Source organism: Anabas testudineus, chromosome 22, assembly GCF_900324465.2.
Source record: "Anabas testudineus chromosome 22, fAnaTes1.2, whole genome shotgun sequence".
NCBI classification, from domain to species: Eukaryota; Metazoa; Chordata; class Actinopteri; order Anabantiformes; family Anabantidae; genus Anabas; species Anabas testudineus.
The window spans coordinates 20,237,357-20,256,373 of record NC_046630.1 but is presented as its reverse complement, the minus strand read 5'-3'; the positions used below and the strand labels follow the sequence as shown (position 1 = coordinate 20,256,373).

At 39.7% G+C, this 19,017-nt stretch overlaps 1 protein-coding gene across 1 annotated transcript; it reads right to left on the bottom strand.

Moving 5' to 3' along the window:
* Positions 1 to 176: 176 nt before the first annotated feature.
* Positions 177 to 19,017, bottom strand: zer1 (zyg-11 related, cell cycle regulator). The gene is made up of 16 exons (XM_026339909.1): positions 18,904 to 19,017; positions 17,642 to 17,858; positions 17,342 to 17,492; positions 15,638 to 16,092; positions 14,506 to 14,679; positions 14,284 to 14,398; positions 13,685 to 13,831; positions 13,420 to 13,593; positions 12,871 to 13,086; positions 10,473 to 10,514; positions 10,169 to 10,288; positions 9,886 to 10,001; positions 5,803 to 5,991; positions 5,126 to 5,223; positions 4,652 to 4,754; positions 177 to 2,518 (listed from the first exon to the last, which is right to left on the bottom strand). The coding sequence occupies exons 2-16, from the start codon at positions 17,806 to 17,808 to the stop codon at positions 2,431 to 2,433; spliced, it is 2,355 nt and encodes a 784-aa protein (XP_026195694.1). The 5' UTR covers positions 17,809 to 17,858; positions 18,904 to 19,017; the 3' UTR covers positions 177 to 2,430.

Genomic DNA, 19,017 nt, shown 5'->3' with positions numbered 1-19,017 from the left:
CCGACATTTAGGATAGACTCCAGAAAACGTCATCCCTACAGCACTCTTAGGATGCTGATTATGCTAATGATCAAAATGATGCACCTCATCAACAAGTAAAGACAAGTTGATTTTGAGGAGTTTCACACAATACAAACGTGTTTTTTATGTGAAGTCCAATATTTTTGGTTTAGGCAAACTGCATGTAAACTTGAGTAATTGAATGTGTTAGCTCACAATAAAGTTCCACGGCCTACCTGAAAGATCAGAACAGCAAAGGATTAAAGTCAGACTTTGATTTGCAGTTAAGACAAAATAGTCAAAGTAAACCACGACAAGCTGAGTAAAAGCCATAAAGGTGTTATAGCTTAAGCAGAAATTTAACCTGGTGGCAAAATATGAACTCTATATTCACAGTCAAACAGAGCCAGGCATTACCTACTAATCAAATAATCATTTGTTTAGTAAATAGAGTAATCATCCCAGTTTGAGCTTTTAACTTACGCTTGAATGAACCTTTTCAATTTCCTCCATCAGCTTTTCAAGAGAGGTGTATGATTTAAGAGAAGCAGTTACCTAGCAGGATGTGGACCAACCAGTAAAAAGTATGAACCATCAGGTTCAGGGGTTAAAGGAGCACTGTGTTAACCACTGTTTCTGTTATTATCTGGCATCACACTTGACAACCTGAAGCACTGTTGAGCTTGCAGACAGAATACTGGAGACTGCTTCAAGATTCAAAATGCTCCCCATACTGATAGAAGCCCACAGCATTTATGTTTTAGTCACGACAGAGCAGTGATTCAGTAGTGTGAAATCCTACCTTCTCTCTTGGCAAAGCACCTGAAAAATCTCTAGTCTGAGAATAACCAGAGGGTCATTTCATTGCTCTGATGGAGAGCCACAGGGCTGACTAATACTACAACCAGTACTTAGCATCATGACCACATACTGCGGATGGTTGTTGACACGATAATGCAAAAAATATGAGGACGCCAACTTTACATGTTAACGTGTATCTTCAGGTGCTAGGTAGTGCCAGGTAGAGGCATACAACCTTCAGTTTCTCCATGGGAACTGTGTGATGTATGATACAGTATATAGGAGTCTCTGTAGCCGTACATCTCTATTGTACGCTATATTATCTGCTACTAGCAGAATCTTTTAGCTATCAGTGGTACAGTGGAATTCTGGTGAATGTAGGTACCAAGTTTTTACCAAGAAAAATAATGTGTGGAATATGAAAAAGATCTAAAACCTTTAAGGGAGTGAGATGCTAAATGGCTGGACTACTCTTTAACGTTACATTTTTCAGTTGCAGTTAAATAACCCATTCCAAAATCATGAGCAGTAAACTGCTGCTTTTTAACAAGCCCCACTCTTCTTCAGTTAAACCTGGCTGTTCCGACACCAGAACATTAGTGAAGTCCAACACTGAGGCTGAGAAATGTGGCTCAGCCTTCTCAGCATTCCACTTCATCCCAAATGTGGTTTGGGGGCTGAGGTCAGGGCTCTGTGCAGGTCACAATGGTGGCGATAGTGTCCCCATAATTTTGGCCATATAGTGTATTTTCCTTCATCATAGTTGAAGTGGACTACTGCCTAAACTAGGGAATATCAACTGAATCGGGTTTAAATGCCAGATAATGAAAAACAGAAGTGAGGTTGAACTTTATCTAAATCTTTGAAGAACTAAGAAACGTCAGGATATCTAGACTACGTTTGAATGACATCACATCAGATCTAAATTAAATACAGAGTAAAGTCATGAGTGTTTACAGTTATATTATAAAACATACACACAGTAAAAGAATGAAACAAACAAACATTATTTACATATATAACAAAGAAGTCCATCATTGTGCCACAAGGTCTGGGAAGACTTCCCAGTAACATCAGTGCGATGCTTCTCTGCGACCTACACACATAATGGCTAATTTTCACTGCATATCTGGCCATAGCTCAGTGGCCTCCACAAGCACGAGCAAATGTGAGAGAGCATTGTGAGAACTGGGACCTCTGACAGCAGTGCAGGACACTACACAGCCTTTAGTCTCTCATTCAAAGTTATGATAGTAGCGAGCTGCTTCCACTGAGAATCAAGCATCACTCCAACTGTGTTCTTCTGTCATTACATCTTGATACACACACACATGCACACCAAATGATAACAGTCACCCATCCCCACAAACCCGACCCAACAAAAGAGATGCTTATGTGCAGCATAGGTAAGCACCCTCACGAAACACCATGCACCACATCTATGTCCTATGTCTCAAACATTAAGGTTTCATCAAAACTGCTGTGAAGTGGGTCAAAGACAGTTCGGCTCTATGAAAAAAAAAAGAATGGTGAGATACTGAATAATGCACACATTTGACCCTTGTGGTGATGACAGAAGGAGAGGCCTTCAGCCGGTTTGATTGATGTTTGCTGAAAATGGCAGTCCAGTCAACCTCTTTGTCCATAGTTTACCTCCTGGGCATGATTTGTTTCCATGGGATCTTCTTTGAAGTTTTCACACTGGTCCATTACCTTCCTAGAAAATAGTAAATCTCAGTTAGCTAGGTGTTGGATACTGTGCAAAATCTTTTTAGAGAATTTTACTTCACTGTCAATTGATACAACCATTCCAACCCGCAGTATTAGATTTCTCTTTAATGTTTCAGCCAGACTTACTCAGAAGTCTCTTAGCTCCTCACCCCGATAATGATTTGTGATATTTTTGACTTGCTCTGCAGTTACTCAATCTAAAAGAAGCTTCTGATACCATAGATTACTGTACACAAATCTGACGAGTGTCTCTCTCCATAACTACATTAAAAAAGCCTATCAGCAATATTTTGATGCAGCACATCCAGAAAGTATTCACTTTTTCCACATTTTGTTATGTTATGTTATTTTGTTATGTTATTTTGTTAAAGGGTGGCTGTGGCTCAAGGGGTGGCTGTGGCTCAAGGGGTGGCTGTGGCTCAAGGGGTGGCTGTGGCTCAATAGGTAGAGCAGTTGACTGGCAATCACAGGATTGGTGGGTTGATTCCCGGCTGCCACATCCCATGCCAAAGTGTCCTTGGGCAAGATACTGAACCCCTAGTTGCCCCCGGTAAGTCAGGTCAGCTGCATAGCAGCTCTGCCATCGGTGTGTGAATGTGTGTGTGCTTGTGCGTGGGAATGGGTGAATGAGAAGCAGTGTAAAGCGCTTTGAGTACCAACTAGGTAGAAAAGTGCTTCCAAAGGATGAGTGAATATGTGCCATCATACATGACCAATACAGACGTGAACTTGAGTCACACACAAGACTCAACACAAAAAACTATGCTCCTGGTGCCGACACAGAGTAATGGTCAATTCATGCTTTCCACATCCTTGTGTCTACAAGGGTCTGTGGGTTAAGTTTAGAGGTGAGGGGTTAAAGAATTTGTCATCTACTTTTTAGACTATCCTTAAAACCTTCTTTTTCAATAAAGCTTCTAACGAGAGCTAAGAGCTGACATTTACATCTACTCACTACCCTCTCCTTCCACTGTTTCACCTTCTGAGGCTATTCAGGGCAGGTGTGAAATGAATTCCCTGGACTATATCCAGCGAGCCTTAGTACAAAGTCTGCGTAATGTCCAAGTGATTACCCCTAGGCCAAGGTGGGAATACAGCAGGTAAGAGAGTATTCACAGCGAGGAGGGGGTGTTTCCTTTCAGCTCAGCACAACACCAGAAAGTTTAGGAGTTAAAAGGAGTTATATACATAAAGAATCATTTCTAATCATGCGACTTGCTTTACTGATGCTACTGTAAGCAAAACACAATTGATTTCTGTGGTGTACTTTTTGTGTCACATTGTTTCTCCTGCACGCCCTCCTGCTGTGTGCTGCATGTGTGAACATATATGTAAACGGCTCAAATTTCCTTAGACTGGAGAAGATGAGTAGTGTATGTAAATGTAAATGTTTCAACCTAACAAGAACAAAGTCCAGTTTCTATGACTTAACTTGCAGATATACGGTTAAATTCTGTAAGGTCTTAAACCTTACACTGTAAAGTGCCTTGAGATGACTTGTGCTTGACTTTTTGTGATTTGGCACTCCAGCAGAACACACCGTGTAGGATGGCTCAATGGGGAATCAAATAATTATTTTCCCAACTGCAAACTGAGTTGAATTGAATTTCTTATTCTGTTTACCCAATCACCTGAGGGAAAGCAGAAACCATGAACAGGACTTTACTACTCTACAAGAACAGTGTCTTATAACAAGACCACATGAATATTTTGTGATGTAAAATATGGGTTCAGAGCTGTTCCAATCACAGTTCCAAACTGCTAAGTGGCACCACAAAGCTTGTTCATGAAGATACGGCACTCAGGCCAGACAATGGCACTAACAGCAGAGGAGCCAACACAAAGCAGCCGCAGCTATTTGACTTCTAATTTCCCTCTAGCCCTTCTTGTCACTGAAGCCATGTGCTGTTTATGTACAGGGACACAATTCAGAAGTAGGATAATGAATGATACAAGAACGAGGTAAACAGCAGTCAGTAACGCCACACCAACAGCATACACTTCAGTGACTGAATCATCAGCTGTAGAATTTATCTTAGCATATACAGTACAAATGTCCTTCAAGCTAAAGAAAAGAGTGGCAGTGGAACAACTGTTTATGCAGAACGGTCATTCTTACTGGGCCATGTCCTTGGTCTCTGGTTGTGAGCTCTCCAGTTCCAGTACTTTCTCCAAAAGATGCATTCCTCCTTCCTTAATCAGCAAGGGACAGTACTTGTTTGCTGCAAGCCAAAGGGAAAAACTGAATATTATACCAGTGCACTATTGTATACAGCATTATTTAAACATAGAGGCAGCACAGAAAGATGTGTGGAAGTAAATTAAAAAACAAGAAGCCTAAATTTAGGGCAGAGTTTGTAATGTTTTAAATTAGCCAAATTATGTCTTGACATTTACAAATCAGACCATCTGGAATAATGTCCAAGTAAATTATTCTTCTCAATTAGTGGAAATGTCTAAGACAAGCTTGTAGAAGTCAATCACATGATACCAGAAGTGTAAGGGCTAATTTTAGAGAACATTTCTGAGCATATTAACACTAAATGTTTTGAAAGTTTGAAGTTTGAAACTTTTCAGAACAGCAGATACTCACGGTAAACTGACACCAAGTTGAAGAGAGCCCATGTGGCCCAGTGCTGGCTGACAGGTGAGATGCTCTGGGGCAGCAGTCGTAGGATGGGCTCGAATGACCTGAGAGACCACATTGAATTTAAAAATTAAAAACGGAGGAAAACACTAAACTCACACTTTCCTGTTTCTGATTTAATTTTAAAATGATTAAATTATATTTTTTAGTCTACACACAATAACCCACAATGACAAAGTAAAAACAGGTTTTTAAAAAAGTCAAGAACTCAAACTGAAAACTGAAATGTTTTACAGTATTTACAAAACTATTGAGAGCTTTTGCTGGTAAACACCAGACTCTACTCATCACCCAGGTATGACTATTAACACTACTACTAGGTAGTGGGTGGTTGGGGTGGGCTGAAAGTATCTGTAAGGAAGACTAGGATAAACAAGATAAACTCCAATCCAGGTGTAAAGCTGTAACTCTTACTGAAAGGACTTCTACACTGGCAATGGCACTGAATGAATTGTCTGAATATTTCTGTAAAATGTAGTCTTTACAAAACGTAAAAAACATGTTTTTTAAGAGTTTTTGCGCATACTTTCCTAAGTTACTTTACACCTTATCTTGTGAATTTCCCCTTTGTGGGATAAATAAAGTCTTATCTTTTTTGCATTTAAAGTAAAAGTTGTCCGAACCTGTAGTTGATGTTGCGGCGTGAGCTGACATCCCAGCTTTGGATAGCGTCCCACATCTTTTCCATCACTGTGTCTCTGCGTGGTTCTTCCATCATCCAAGCCTCTGGCCCATCAAACATGATGTGTGAAAGGACACCACATGCATTGTACGATACCTCAATCCCATCTGCCTTACTGTCCAGCAGGTTACTGTTAAAACATCAAACAGTGATAACAGATAAAGACTGATATCTGATTACAAATCTTCTCAGACACAACAAGTAGGGCATTAGTAGGGCATTATGTGTGTGGGTGGGGCTGTGCTGGTTGTTCCAGTGATTTGACAGTACTTCAACTTGTTGTCATGGAGTGATTTTGTATGTATACAGCAATATACAGTGCCTATAAAAGGTATTCACCCCCTTTTATCCTTTTATTGACATTATAAATCAATCATGGTCAGAAAAATACTGTAATAATGTCAAAGACAGGTTTCTACAAAGTAATGTCAATTAAATAAAAATATATAAGGTGAAATCAGTGTTTGCATTAATATTCACCCCCTTTTAAATGACTGACCTAATCCAACAGAAGTCCAGATAATTGTTGCTAGTAGTCCCACAATTAGTGAAATGTGGATCACATGAGTGAAGTGAAGTGAGTCAAGTGATTGCAGTATAAAGAAACTTGTGTCTGGAAAGTCCAGTCACTCCCAGCAACTCAGAGAACATGTCACTGAAAAAAATAAGTCAGGGGATGGATACAACAAAATCTCCAAGGCACTGAACATCCCTCGGAGTTCAGTGAAACCCATCATCAACAAATGCTAGGAATATGGTACATGTCTAAATCTGCCTAGAACAGGCCGTCTACACAAACTGAGTGACTGTACAAGAAGGAGACTAGTGAGAGAGGCCACTAACACACCGATGTCTACTGTGAGGGAGTTACAAGCTTCAGCAACTGAGATAGGACAGACTGTACATACAACAACTGTTGCCCGGATTCTTCACCAGTCAAAGCATTATGGGAGAGTGGCAAGGAGAAAGCCACTGTTGAAGAAAACTCTGTTAAACTAACAATGTTAAATCACGGATTGAATTCACCAATAGGCATGTAAAAGACTTCATGGTCCAATGGAAGAGGGTTCTTTGATCTGATAAGACCAAAATTGTGCTTTTAGGCCATCAGATAAGACGCTATGTTTGGTGCAAACCAAACACTGCACATCACCATAAACACACCCTCCCCACTGTGAAACACGGTGGTGGCAGCATCATGCTGTGGGGATGCTTCTTGGCAGCCGGCCCTGGAAGGCTGGTTAAGGTAGAGGGTAAAATGAATGTGGCAAAATATAGGACAATCCTGGAGGAAAATCCTATTCAGTCGGCAAGACAACTACGGCTTGTGAGAAGTTTTGTTTTCCAGCAAGACAATGACCTGACGCATACAGCGATAGCTACAAAGAAATTGTTGACCGACAACAAGGTGAATGTTCTGGAGAAGCAGAGTCAAAGCCCAGACCTCAATCCTATAGAGAATTTGTGGATGGATTTGAAAATGGCTGTTTACACCCGATCCCCACACAATCCGAAAGAGCTTGAGCAGTTTTGCAAAGAAGAATGGCAAAAAATTCCCGGTGTTCAGATGTGCAAGCCTAATTGAGACCTTTCCACACAGACTCCATGCTGCAAACACTGATTTCACCTTATCTATTTTTATTTAATTGACATTGCTTTGTAGAAACCACTTCACTTATACCTCATGACATTACTGAGGAATTTTTCTGAAATGTTGTCAAATTCGCCAACTTTTATTGACCATGATTGATTTATAATGTAAATAAAAGGATGAAACATCCAAAGCGTGAATACTTTTTATAGACACTGTATGTCCCAACATGTGACCATCACAAACTAAATCTGACAAGAATCCAAGACCCTGTCATACGCCCATCTGGAACTGAACTCTCTGAATACACATTCTCACTTGGTTTTCCCCATTTATTCAAACTGAATTTGTTTTCAATGTTAAATACAGCAGTTCTGGATGTATTTGCATAAACCTGCATTAACAAAAGTGCTGAAGCACTGAACAGTGTAAAAATTCACAAAAGAGCTCCTCTTCTTCAATCAACTGACGTGTTGAACATTGCCAATGACAGCTCCACACTAAGTGAATCAAACAATACAGTCTAGCCAACGCTATTGAGGAAATTAGACTTCACTATTCTGCACCATTGCTTAGCTTTATCTGATTTAGGGGTAAGCAATCCTGCTTTTAAGTCAAAAATGTAAATAAACTCACTCATTTTTTTAATCACACCCTTAATCTTGTTTTGACATGCAGTATTGAAATTGATCATTTTACATTTTTTCCCCAAAACCCCTTTTACCTGAGCATTTTTTAATAACATTTGAATTTACTGTACTAAACTAAGAAACGGTCTAAGAAAACATTACACTACAGTAAACGACGCTGTTGACAAAATTAAGGAACTGATCCATCTCTTATTTCAGAGCCATGCACCAACACAGAGAAGGGCAGTCAACTTAACTTTACTCCAGCACAAGTTGACTTATCTTGTTGATAATACTGCAGCCTCACTTTAAAAAATACTCAATACTATTGCCCCTCTGAAAAAGAAGGTAGTGAATTAGAGGAAGCTAGCTCCGTGGTACAGTTCACAAATCCGTGGCTTAAAGCAGACATCATGTGGAAAGGAGGTGGCGTTCCACTAATGATAAATGTTGCCTAGCCTGAAAAGACAGTTTAATAATATATAAAAAAGTCCTCCACTCAAAGCTGTTTTACTTTTGATTAACACGCCCATATTAGATCAGATCTATTTTTATTAACAGGCTACGTACCACAGGCTTTTAAGGTTGCTATATTCAAACTGCTACTTAAAAAAAGCCCACCCTGGACTCAAGGGTTTTAGCCAATTATAGTATATATATATATTATCCAATCTGCCTTTATCTCTAAAATCCTTAAATAAGTAGTTTAAAGCAATTATGTGAGCACCTGCCAAGAATACCATGTATGAAGATTTCCAGTTAGGATTTAGAGTAAATCATAGTACACAAACGGCACTGGTTAAGGTCACTAATATATCTTGGCGTCAGACAATGGACTTCTCTCTATACTTGTCTTGTTAGACCTTAGTGCTGCATTTGACACTATACACTATTACACAGGCTGGAACATGTCATTGGGGTTAAAGGAACAGAACTAGGCTGGTTTAAATCATATCTATCAGATAGATTCCAGTATGTGCATGTTAATTATGAGTCTTCCATGCACACAAAAGCTAGTTACGGAATTCCACATGGGTCTGTGCGTGCGCCAATTATTTTCACTCTATATTTGTCCCCCTTAGGCAATATTATTAGAAAACACTCATAAATTTCCATTGCTATGCAGATGTTACCCAGCTTCATCTATCTATGAAACCAGAAGCAACTAATCAATTAATCAAACTTCAAGCATGCTTAAAAGACATAAAGGCGTGGATGTTCTCTGATTTCCTTCTCTTAAATTCAGACATCAGAGGTCATTTTGTTAGGTCCTAAAAATCTCAGAGACACTATGTCTAATCACATTCTTACCCTTGATGACTTAGTATTTACCTCAAATAATACTGTAATACTGTAAGAAATCTCGGAGTTATCTTAACCATGACATCTCCTTCACTTCCAGACTGGACTATTGTAATTCATTATTAATAGTTTGTCCCCAATAACTCATTAAAAAGCCTCCAGTTAACCCAAAATGCTGCAGCCAGAGTTCTGAATGGAATAAGCAAGAGAGATCATATTTCTTCTATGTTAACTTCTCTCCATTGGCTCCCTGTAAAATCCAGAATTGAATTTAAAATTCTTCTCCTCACTTATAAATCACCTAATAATCAGGCTCCATCTTATCTTAAAGACCTCATAGTTCCATATTTTCCCAGCAGAACTATACTTTATTGATCCTGATGGAGAAACTGTTGTAAGACAGCTGCACATAGATGATGGCATTACTTTGTGGTGTATTGTCCAAGGACACCTTGGCATGTGGCCTGGAGGAACTAGGTCGGCCAGCTAACAGCTCACTTACCTGAATACAGTGATGAATTGTGGGGTGAGCAGCTGTGGCCTCAGAGCTTTGACCTCAGCAACATTTCCCAAAAGGCCCAACATGTTGCGGTGAAGCTCCTGCTTGTCTGGAAATTCCTGGATTAAAGTCAAACAGGAAAAATGGTATCTTAGGACACAATATGTAAAAAGATCACTCCCTTAGTACGCTTGACAAGAGGCAAGAGGAGAGGAGGGGGGCATGATATTTAAACTTGTAAGTGGATGCACATGGATTAATGCCAGCACTGATATTGTGGACTCACCTGTAGACACTCCAGAAAGAGACTCATGCCCCGACAGTTAAGAAACATCTGACAATTGTCAGGTGTCTCATCAGTGATGTTCCATAGAGCGCTCCAGGAAAACTCCATTACCTGGTCACACTGAGGGGAAACAACCACACACATCATTTGTAACTATTTTGTTTTAAATATACTGAAATAATGATTAATTAAAAAAAAAAACAAAAACAAAAACGTATTATCTTCAAGAGATACTGAGTCACATTCTAATACTCTCTCTAATTAAGCAATAAAATGTGAAGACACAGAGGACACCACAACTCACCATTCTGTCCTGTAACTTCTTCTGAATTAGATTTAACATTGTCTGGGAATGAGAAAAAAAAAAGTTAAAATGAATTTATCACCCCCTACAAAGCACTTAAGGATCAAATTCCACCATACTCGCAGTACCATATTATTTCCTGGAGAACACAGTCTCAGAAGGCAGGTATACTTGTTGGTGGTTTGGTGGTTATTAGAGTTACTAAATGTAAAATAGGAGGCAGAGCCATTAGCTACGTGAGAAGGCGCTCTTTTCTTCCATTTCATATAGATAAGTACTAGCACTAGTAACTAGTTTAGGAAACTGAGTTATACCCTTTCGGATGATATCATGTGAAAAAGTTTTCATCTCCGTTTTCTCCGTGAGGAAGAAAACACATATCCCACATACCCATAAAACCATTTGCTGCATTCCTAACAACAAGCCCTGGGTCACTAAGGACATCAAAGCCATCCTGAATGACAAAAAGAAGGCATTCAGGTCAGGTGATAGGGAGGCAGAGAACAGGGTCCAGAGATTGCCCATTGCTGCTAAGGGAAAGGAGGCTTACAGGAGGAAACTGGAACAAAGCCTTAAGCACAACAACACCAGGGAGGTGTGGAGGGGCATGAGGAACATCACTGGCTACAAGTCCAGCAGCCATGTGACTAAAGGGGCCGTGGACCGGGTCAACAAATTTAGGAAACTGAGTTAATAATTATTTTTCATTTGCTCCAGGTAAAGCCCCAGAGCCCCCTGCACTTCAGCTCTACTACAGGTTCCTCAGTGCCTCACCCACATGACTCCGCTACCACCCACATGATGTCCATCTCAGTAGATCAAGTGAGAAGAGAGCTGAACAGGCTTCTCCCCACAAAGGCTGCAGGGCCAGAAGGAATCAGCGCAAGGGTGCTGAAAGCCTGTGCTCCTCAGCTATGTGGTGTTCTCCAATATATTTTCAATCTTAGCCTGCATCTGGACAGAGTTCCTCTTGGGTGGAAAAAGTTATGCTAAGATGATGTGAATAAGAAGCTACGTCCCAGTGTCCTCAATGGCTGTATAACAGTTGCTCTGACCTCACGTATTAGGTTTATCTTAAGGCTTTTGAGGCTGATCCTGAAATTCCTTCGACCTCTAGTCAAACCCTCATTTGACCCTCTCCAGTTTGCTTATCAAGCCCAACTTGGAGTGAATGATGCTATCATACATCTGCTCCATCACACCTACACCCAACTGGACAAGCCAAGGGGCTTAGTGAGGATAATGTTTTTTTTATTTCTCCAGTGCATTTAACACCATCCGACCTGCAACCAGAAACTAAAAAACAGAAATAAAAAAAATGCAGGTTGACATGCCCCTGATTATGGATCATGGACTACCTCACTGATCGTCCCCAGTTCATCTGCCTGCAGAACTGTGTGTCTGACACTGTGGTCTGTATCTCAGGTCCTCTACAGGAGACAGTTTTGTCTCCCTTCCTCTTCACTCTGTATACCTCAGACTTCAGGTACAACACAGTTTCCTGCCATATTCAGAAGTTCTCTGATGACTCTGACCAGGATATCCCCTTTACATTATACATAAAAGAAATCTCTTGAACTGCTTTCTTCCACCTGAGGAATATTAGTAAAATTAGGAGCATTCTGTCTCAAAGTGATGCCGAAAAACTATAAAGAAAAACTAGTAACTCCTTAAAAAGCCTCCAGTTAATCCAAAATGCTGCAGCCAAAGTTCTGCCTGGTCATATTTCTCCTACGTTAGCTTCTCTCCATTGGCTCCCTGTAAAATCCAGAATGGCGTTTAAAATACTTCTCCTCACATATTAAAGCACTTAATAATCAGGCTCCATCATATCTTAAAGACGTCATAGTATCGTATTTTCCAAGGACCACACTTTGTTCTCGGAGTGCAGGTCTACTTTTTGTCCAGATGTAGAATTTAAGATAGAGACTTTAGCTATAAATTACATTTTTACTCAAAACTCAATTCATAAACGTTGAGCCTTACTCACTTTAATCTATTTTAATCCATAATCTAGTCTACATTTTCCAATACTTTTACTCACACACATTATATTTGTTAATACTCTTGACTTCAGATCAGATCACATTTTATGACAAATTAATGCAGAAACCAATTCCAAAATGTTCACATTTTTTTTGCCATTATTTCAGAAACTCTCAGATCAGAGTGAAACCTCTTACCTCTCCAGTAAAACCACCAGCTGATCTTGTGTGTAAGTGTAATATATACCACAGTTTGAAAAGCAGCTGGTCAAAATCAATAGCTCCAATAATATCTTATATCTTATAATAATAAATTATAATTTCAAGATAATGTATCAAAAAGTGTTTTTGTCTCCTGACTTTTGGACATTTGTTGGAATTAGGAAAAAGTGAAAAGTGCATCTGGATGTTACCTTGACAAATCCCATCTTTCCCACAGCTTCCTTGTGATGGTTGTCCACCTGGCAAACCAAAGCGTTGCAGAGATGAACAGCGATTCTTTGAATGGATTCATCCTGCCTGGCAGGCTCCAAGATTTTTAGCAGCAGCTGGTTTACACGACTGTACTGAAACTCCAGCTCCTCTGGAATGCTGAAGTTACACAGAGTCAAGCAGCAGTTCCTCTGGACCTGGTGTGAGGCAGAGTGGGGGCACAAGGTTAAAGAGCAAATGGGTTTGAACTAAAAAAGGAAAGTGGAAAAAAAAAATCTGAAAAAAAAAAGAGATTGATTACAATTTCTTGAAGCGTGAATTAAGGGATATGTTCTGAGAGCATAAATACAAATATACAGTATGTCACCTACAACACTTTACTGTGTTATCGATTATCTTAACCAACTACTACATACTAAGTATAAATATCTAAATGACAGTGTAAATGTCTTTAAACATTTTTTTTCCCCACAAACTGAAATTTTGCCTCCTTTCTGGGTGACAGTGGTGAGACCAGAGAGCAGACTTACAGTGACCTCCTGGTACTGCTCCATTCCATTTAGTACCACCTGAATGACCTCTCTGCGCAATCGCACGCTCTGGTCACTGCGGTACTCTGTGTTAGTCAGGTAGAACAGAGCGGCGCTGCCCGTCACCTGGATACTCTTATCATATTTATGACACTTCAACGCTGCTATTACAAGCTGAAACAAAGACAGGTTTAGAGGAGAGGTTAGACTCACAAACAGTCAGCGGTATCAGCACCCTCAAAGAACCCACTTCAACACATCATACTTGCAACGCCCGAAGCAGCTGGCTGCAGTGTTGTATTCTGGCGATGTCAAAGAGCTGATTGATGGCTCTGTGGGCCAGTTCAGGGCGAAACTCTGTGTAGGCTTCAATGGCATTCAGGACCTGGTCTTCATTCTTTGATCCTGTCACCTAAAAAAGGTCAGCAACACATTTAACTGGTGAACTCAAACAGGAACCAAATTAACAGGTGTGACTCTTCCAGTTGATAAGCTCTATTGATAAACTACTGATAAACCTGCAATAAAGAAGGAAGCAATATTAGAAAATATGAAGTGTAACAACAGAAGGTAAAAATGAGGCAAACTTCAACAGAACTGTGACTGAACCTGGATGTATTATAAAATAATTCTCTTTGTTCTAATCCTTGTCTATTTCCCTCACCTTTAAAACCACCTTTTTGATGAATGTTCCTCTAATTTATATCGGTAACACTGAAGGTCACTTTTCTAGAAAACGGTCACACATCATATGACTCATCCCCCAACTGTCACAGCAACCAGCCCAGATGAGAATGGACACTGTTTTATCTGTGATGCTGATGTTAAATATTACTGTATCTACCCAAAAACTGTAATTGGTACCTTATAAGCAGGGATGTGTGTTACGTTACAGAGAGTGGTGTCATATAAGCCCAGAAACTGCAGGGGCCTCTTTAAATCCTGGAAAGGATAGATACTGCTCTTGCACGGTTCAATGCTGAAAGAGAGAACAACATAGCATATTAATAAATATATATGTTTATAAATAAAATATGTACCAGCCTTTTTTTTAAACCAGTCTATGTTCTGCAGTTGGTTAACAACCTTGGCCGCCCCATAGCTTCTTCAAAGTGTGGAACTGTGCAGTTGTCCAGCATAATGTGACCTGAGATGTCCAGTGACACCAGATTGACCAGACGCTGCACGATGGCTGTCAGGATTTTCCTGGTCATCTTAAACTTTGAAGCTCTTCTGGTCTCCCGTGAGATGTCAAGATGCCTGAAAAATTGTAGAAGAAGTGTATTTGAGTCAATCAAATACAGTATTTTGATTCTAATTATTAATGCTCATTTAAAGCAAACTATACATATTGAAAGAGTGAATTGTGCACACAGCGCACACAGCTCGTACTTAAATATATTGATAAAAAACAAAATTAACTGTACCCAGATAGCAGATTTTTTTTCTGGTAAAATATCCGATCTTCAACATTCCACTTTAATTTTCTACCTAAATATCCGATCTTGCTGCACAAGATTGGAAATTTTGCAAATACAGTCTTATTAAAATGTTATATGGTTGGGTTGAGGTCAGGGAAAGATTGTGACTGTGAAAAATGTAACTTCACACACATCTTTAAAAGACTATACCACGACCTGTCTCTGTGATTTTGTTATCTGAAACCAACTTAACTCAAGTCTGCAATTTGTCAGTCCTGCACATTATACGCCCTATATTCAGCCCAACCACCTTGAAGCGTGCTTTTTGTTACCAAATATAGCTTAATTCATTGAAAAAATGCATACTAACATATTTATTACATGATTATGTACAGTTTACTTGCATGGGAACTTGCATGACATTTTAGCTTCATTCCTATCCTGCATTTTCAATGTTTCTAAGTTCTGAGCATTTTCAGTTCACAGCTTTCACCATCTTTGTTGTGTACAGTTGTCACGGTTGCAGCTGTCGCCATCTTTGTTGTATACAGTTGCTAAGGTTGCAGATGCTGCCACATTTGTTGTGTACAGTTACCATAGTAACAAGTGTTCTTCACAACTACCCCCCAATTCAATGAATGATGAAGTCTCCTTGATGTGAACTTCAGTCTAGTCAGTCATTTCATTTTGGCACAGACAAATGAAGCAATAAAGCAAAATTATTTAAACTTGCATATGCACTTTTATACCAAGCTGTGTTAAGAGCAATATGACAAATGTCACCTGTGCCACCTTACCTGAGATTAACAAGCTCCACCACTGTACTGACCAACTCTTCTGACAGGTCCACATTGTAGAGAACAAGAGAAGCCAGTCTATCTTTCCACTGGGTGAGGAAAGCTGTTCCCAGCAACTGTACATTAGACAGATCTAGTGAGGTGAGCGACTTCAGGGGTTTGAGCAGGGTCTCAGCATCCACCTCATCAGGTAGGCCTCCCAGATTTAGCAATCTGAGACGGTTGAACCCCTGGAAGCTAAAATCTGTCTCTAATGCTTGCCTAGAAGCAGGGCTCTCCTCGTCCTCATCCTCTGAGTCTTCATTGCAGGCAAGTGGGGCACCGCCTTTCCTGTAGAAGATGTGGCTGCAGCCAAAAAGACAGAGAGACACCAATGTCTCACGGAAGCAGGTCAGTGTTTTCAAGCTGCGGGATGACAGACTGTTGCAGTAGGTGAGGTGCAGCTCAATCAGGTCCTGGCAAAACCCACAAGGAAACAATCAATTAACTGACTTTATGGAGACTAAAATAACACATTGGATAAAAAACTGCATCAAGTAATAATAATTTACCACATAATAAGATGCATTTCTAAAGTTATAAAGTTAAGAATAAAGGACAGTAGTGTACAGAGTTTTTTAAAATAGTACTTAACTATTTTAGTACTTTAAAAAAGTTAATAAATACTAGACGTTACCATTTTCCAAGTGCTACAATTAGGCTGATGATGTCACAGGCCTACACACCCTATGAGATCTGTTGTTTCCTTGTCACATATTTCTGACAATGGGTTTAAAGTAAAACTGAAAGCTGTAATTGAATACTACATTGAATTTTGTTGATATGCACAGGGCACTGGATAAATCTATTGTGCTAAAGAGAGTTTTCGAGTCAGATGATACATTGCTTTGGCCGCCATATTTGTGGTGATGGACTGCAAAGCAGCTGTGATCCTATCTGCTGCTGTTCAGGTATTTCAACTGTATTTCCTGTGGCATGTGAATTGTCACTCAATGACTGCTGAGTGGATGAGCCATGGTGTCATTGTCAGGTGGTGATGTCTAAAAAGAAAGGTTGTTGTGGTGAAACAGAACAGTCTGCCTGAACTATCCTGTCTATCTGGATGGTGAAGGCAGAAAGAGATATGTGAACAAACTCACAGTTAGGTGACCCATATATCTTCCCTCCTTGTTTGTAGGTTTCCATGTTTCAACACTCTTTGCAGTTGAAGTTGTTTAGCGACAAATATTTGATTAAGAATTTAATTCAACAGATCGGCATGTAAGATATGTTGATAACAAGATACTGTGTTTTACTTTACCCTAAATAGCAACAGAGTCTCTGCAATGTTAGTAGGCCCTGTTATATTCTAGTCATTTTTTGCCTTTTTAAATGCTCTAGGTTTTTTCTAATGTTCCAGTATGTAACTTTTATCAAATACCTCCTTCCAACCAATCAGAGAAGGTCAAACCCTGTGTGTCACATACTGACACAAAAGTATCTATGAGTCGTCATGTGTTTTGAACAATATATGGTTTTAACACAGCATCGTTATTTGACTACCTTGAGTTACAAAAGTTGTTGCCCATTGGAGCTCTGTATATTTGTAATAATGAAAATACATTTTGACTTACAAAAAAAACCCAAAGGTAAATACGTGAACTAAAATACTAATGGTCCTCTTAAGTCAGCATCAACTGAGTCTGAAATATAACTTCATCCCACCTGTTTTCGAATGGCTTCCAGATCTCTGTCACGTACAAAGTCTTCTCTAAGCTGTACCCGGGTCAGTCTGGTGCTTCGAGGATCTGAGAATAGTTGAAAGAAGCTCTCCTCTGGCTCAAAGTTACTGTCTGTGAGGACTAAGTCCATATATCTGTATAAACCAGCACAAAAGCAAAGGATGAATTTCCCCATTCAGACAGGGAAACTAAGACATTTTGACATATAAATTGACAGAAAAATGACAGAAAACTTTCAGAAATTAGGTAAACATCAAAATGATGCATGTGTGCAGTTACATACATGTTGACCAACTTGTCGCAGATTTCACTGGGAAGGAAAATGTCTGAACGCAGGCAGAGCTTGTTCCTGAATCCCTGGTAGCACATGGTCTTCCTGAGGTTCCTAAGGCAGAAGACTGTGGCCAGAGTCATGAGGCTGTCAGGGTTGTCTCCTGCTTTGGCTGCCATCTTAGCGTCTTTTCCCTGGCTCAGATCAAAGACAGGGCAGTGCAGTAGACCTTAGGGAACAAGTATTGCATAAAATAAAGGGTCAGGAACAATTTCTTTTCACAACCACTGGATTCTGGTGGTAAGAACCCATATTTCAAATGTGATGACTAAAACTGATGACTAGTAGAACAAATGTGAATAAAAATGTTTACATGCAATAAATACCAAATAACTTAATATCTGCCTCATTTCCCATTATCTTAGACAAACAATGCAAATAAAAAAATAAATGAATGATATCCACAAAAGAACACAGAGAATTCTTAAAGAAAAATTACGTCTGTTTTCCCATATACATACTGGAAACTCAAACATATCACAGGCAACGTATTACTCATGCATGCTAAAATAATTAATGAACACCTTGCTGTCAGAAGGCCTTACTGCTATCAGAAACATAGTCCATATTTAAGTTTTGATCACTTATTTGCAGGCATTGCAGACCTTTGCACACCTTGCTAGGGTAACTGTCATGTCCATGGTTGCCTACTGTTGGTAACTATTATTGCTTACTTTGCGACAACTTGTTGTTAATAACAAAATTATTTTTAAAAATGTTAATATGATACTGAACGATTCTAGTGGGTAAGCTGCACCACTCACTTGGGTTGCTGTTGCTTTTGGTAAGTACTAATCACACATAGCAATGAATCCTGGGGGTGAAAACTGCAGACTGTTATTAAGTTAGCAACCTAGCTAGCTAGCTGGACCATAGAACAAATTTCTTCAACAACGCAAACGTCTGATAGCTAACCTTACTGACACACACGCAATAACGGTTAGCCTAGTGTTTCTTACACAACAACCTAAACCTCCAAAAGCAAACCTTGTTATTGTAAGTTAAACCTTCATTTGCCATTACGGTGCCAGCAGGGCACTTCAGTGTTTAACTTAGCTCGTTGCTAACGCTAACGATGACTTTCCCTGCTATGGTGCTACATGACTTAGCTAGTAGGTCTAGCGCTAGCTACAGTAAGAACGGTATATGGAAAGACAGACAGCAAACACTAGTCAGCAATGTTTGAATGTATGGCTCGTCAGCCAGTACTCTACCTTAGCTTTCGCCAAGGCTGCTTGTTTTGATGACGGCGAGAAACGGAGTTATTAACCCTAGTCTTCACTCATCTGATATTCGTTTTCGTCCGATGTCAACAAACAGACTCCTCC